General features: G+C 37.3%; 1 protein-coding gene across 1 annotated transcript; it reads left to right on the forward strand.

The window, feature by feature from the left end:
* The first annotated feature begins 799 nt into the window (after window positions 1-799).
* Window positions 800-2,385, forward strand: LOC120434688 (secretory phospholipase A2 receptor-like). Its single transcript, XM_039602943.1, has 3 exons — window positions 800-1,096; window positions 1,415-1,698; window positions 1,790-2,385. The coding sequence occupies exons 1-3, from the start codon at window positions 814-816 to the stop codon at window positions 1,976-1,978; spliced, it is 756 nt and encodes a 251-aa protein (XP_039458877.1). The 5' UTR covers window positions 800-813; the 3' UTR covers window positions 1,979-2,385.
* Window positions 2,386-2,899: the final 514 nt, after the last annotated feature.

Raw genomic sequence — 2,899 nt, forward strand, 5'->3', positions numbered from 1 at the left:
CCCTCTCCATTCCCACATCAAACACATAATACATCCACTTTGATAGTTTGCTGCTTGCAAGTGGTGAGAACTTGCAGAAAGTGGGAACTGAAGGCAATAAAAGAAATGGAGTAAACAACACCTTTGACTTATCATAAAGCATTTGAATGTTCCTGCTTTGCATCCTGTTGAAAAGTAATTCGACTTTTCAACAGGGACAATTTACTAGTAAAATGTCTTAGTAAAATCAGTAATTCCCAGACTTGACAAAGAAATGTCATCATCAGACTAAGTTTCAGAGCTTCCCTCCTAACGCATGCAAGGTAAGTTCTGCTGCTGTAAGTTAGGTAGAGTTAAGTAAAGCGTATGAATGACAGGAAAGGGTCACTTCACTTACTAAGATTGTTGCTGTTTAACAGAAACACTGAGGGGATTTAACAATGCTAAAACAGTACATTAAGAACATTTTAACCTGCTGAGACAGTATCATTCCCCAAGAATGGCTGTTTAGTTATTTGCTGGCATTGTTTTCTTTTACTCAGAGTGAATAGAGTTTAAATGATTTACATCATACATATTAAAGATAGAAAGAATCACATCAAAGAATTCCTCAAATTAAAAAAAATATTTTACTGCTTTATTTAAATGAAAATACAATTTCTGAACTAAGAAACTGCATGAATGCAGGTTTATAATCAGCTTTTCTCATCATATGTATATATGAGTAAAACTACATAGTGAATAAAGCAGAGCTTCACTACAGATTTCTTTCAATTTCTTTCCTGTCTGTGGATGCTTTTCTTGTTCTAGTGTCATCCTCCTGTGGAAAACACGATGACCAAGATGTGCATTTTCATTCAACTGCTCCTCTTCCTTTCTCCTGTTTGTGGGCAATTGAAAGTTGCATATGACTCCCCTTCTGTCATAATGACATGCAGAGATGCACAGGCATACTGCAGGCACAACTACACTGACCTGGCCACTGTCAGAAACAAACAAGAAAATGAACATTTTATTGACTACGGCTGGATCGGATTATACCGAGAAGATGCAGCAAGTCCATGGAAATGGTCCCAAGGTGATGAGATAGCCACCTTCACCATGTGGGACACTAATGGTAAGGAACATGTAACTGAGTTATATTTGTATAACTGTATTACAGTATTTCTGTTAGGCTAACATTTATTTGTTTTAAAGTTCAAATCTATTATATCTATTATATCTTATTGATGTCTTGCCTATACTATTATCTACAGTACGTTTATGAAACATGCTGAGGCCTTTTTGATGCAAACAATAAAAGCTGAAGATTTGAGCGCACACAGTGGCGCTTGCCAATGGTCAGATTTACATCTCAGATGCAATTTGGTCTTCAAGCCTTCTCTGAAAACTTCTCAGTGCATTCTCACTACTTTACTTCTCCTTGTTCTTGCAGAACCAAATGCACAGGGAAACTGTGTTTTTAAGAATAATGGAAAATGGATAGCCAGCGATTGTGATAAGGAGCGATATTTCACATGTTGTACTGACCCTTTGGTTCTGGTGAAGGAGAATAAGACGTGGGAGGAGGCATTGGATCACTGCAGGTCTCTGGATAGAGTCAACACAAATAATCCAACCTTTTCATACTGGAACCACCGCTACGACCTGGTCACGCTGATCTCTCCATTTGACCATACTTATGCACGAGAGAGAGCACAAGAGGCTACCACTGATGAGGTTGGCCAGTTTGCTACACTGTATTTGTATTGAGAAACTCTTTATTTGTTACAAGTTTTTGTATGTGGACCTCTCTATTTAATGTTGGCAGGTGTGGACAGGCCTGTGTAACCTGGCTGGTGAGTGGTTGTGGGTGAGTGGAGAGCAGATGGAATATAAAAATATTCCAAGCTGCCCATCTTACAGCTTTTGTGGCGTCCTTGAGAAGAACGGTACTGCATCCTTCAGCATGAGAAACTGCCAGCTGAGAAGGAACTTCTTCTGCTACAAGAAGCCCTAAATGCACTCAAGGCTACACTTACTTAAGTACTGTACTTCAGTATAAACTTGAAGCATTTTTATTTAAATTGCACTTATGTACATGAAAATACGCTATTGCTCAAAATATGAAATGTGGTCAAGAAGGTGAAACGATGTTTATAATAGTTTATAAGTAATAGTTTATAATACAAGAACCAGAATGTAAACTATGGTTTAAGTAGATGTTCCACTGATTTAAGATATTCCAGGACTCTAGTTTACTGGGGATTAAGAAATCTGCAAAGCGATGTATCCCAGCCTTTCTAGTTAGTTTCATTTGACTTTAAATAAAAGTGTTTATTTCTTAAAAAAAAAAAAAAAAAGCAGGACTTTATTTTTTTTTTAAGCTCATTCACAATTTGGTCATAATAACATGCTTGTACAAAAAACCGATGGGGCGTTTTGTTGTTGTTTTCTTTAAGAAGTACAGTCTCAACTTTATGGACATCCATCCAACCAAAACTGGAAATCTGGAAATCACACCAAAAGCATTCACCCATGTGTTGCTGTGCAGAGTTTGCCTTCTGTTATCTGCATATGGAAATGTTAAGGTCACTAAAGGAAAGACACAGATGTTTACCAGATACAGTCTTGTGTCTGCCAGTAAGGCACGGTGATATTTGAATAGATAGGAATAAGGGGATTTACATTCAAAATGTGTTTGAATGTTTGTTCTATAACAAACCGTTACTCAGTTGTGATCAAAAAGTGTTATACCTGTGCTCAGCACTTTCCACACATTTATGTCAATGTGAACTCAAATCAAACAAAACTATTGTTGAAACATGATTTCAGATGGTGTCACTATAGACATTAAGCTGATGGCAGCCTAAGGATTACTCACAATTCATCTCGGGTACAGTCACAGGGAAATTTTTACTCAGGTATTTTGCGTTACCTA

The sequence above is a fragment of the Oreochromis aureus genome, linkage group 19, assembly GCF_013358895.1.
Source record: "Oreochromis aureus strain Israel breed Guangdong linkage group 19, ZZ_aureus, whole genome shotgun sequence".
Lineage (NCBI taxonomy): Eukaryota > Metazoa > Chordata > Actinopteri > Cichliformes > Cichlidae > Oreochromis > Oreochromis aureus.

Excerpts from the sequence above, each read along its gene's own strand:
- LOC120434688 (XM_039602943.1), top strand. The coding sequence starts at position 814 with ATGACCAAGATGTGCATTTTCATTCAACTGCTCCTCTTCCTTTCTCCT. Across the intron at positions 1,097-1,414 it reads CACCATGTGGGACACTAATG|AACCAAATGCACAGGGAAAC; the intron begins GTAAGGAACATG and ends TTGTTCTTGCAG. Across the intron at positions 1,699-1,789 it reads AAGAGGCTACCACTGATGAG|GTGTGGACAGGCCTGTGTAA; the intron begins GTTGGCCAGTTT and ends TAATGTTGGCAG.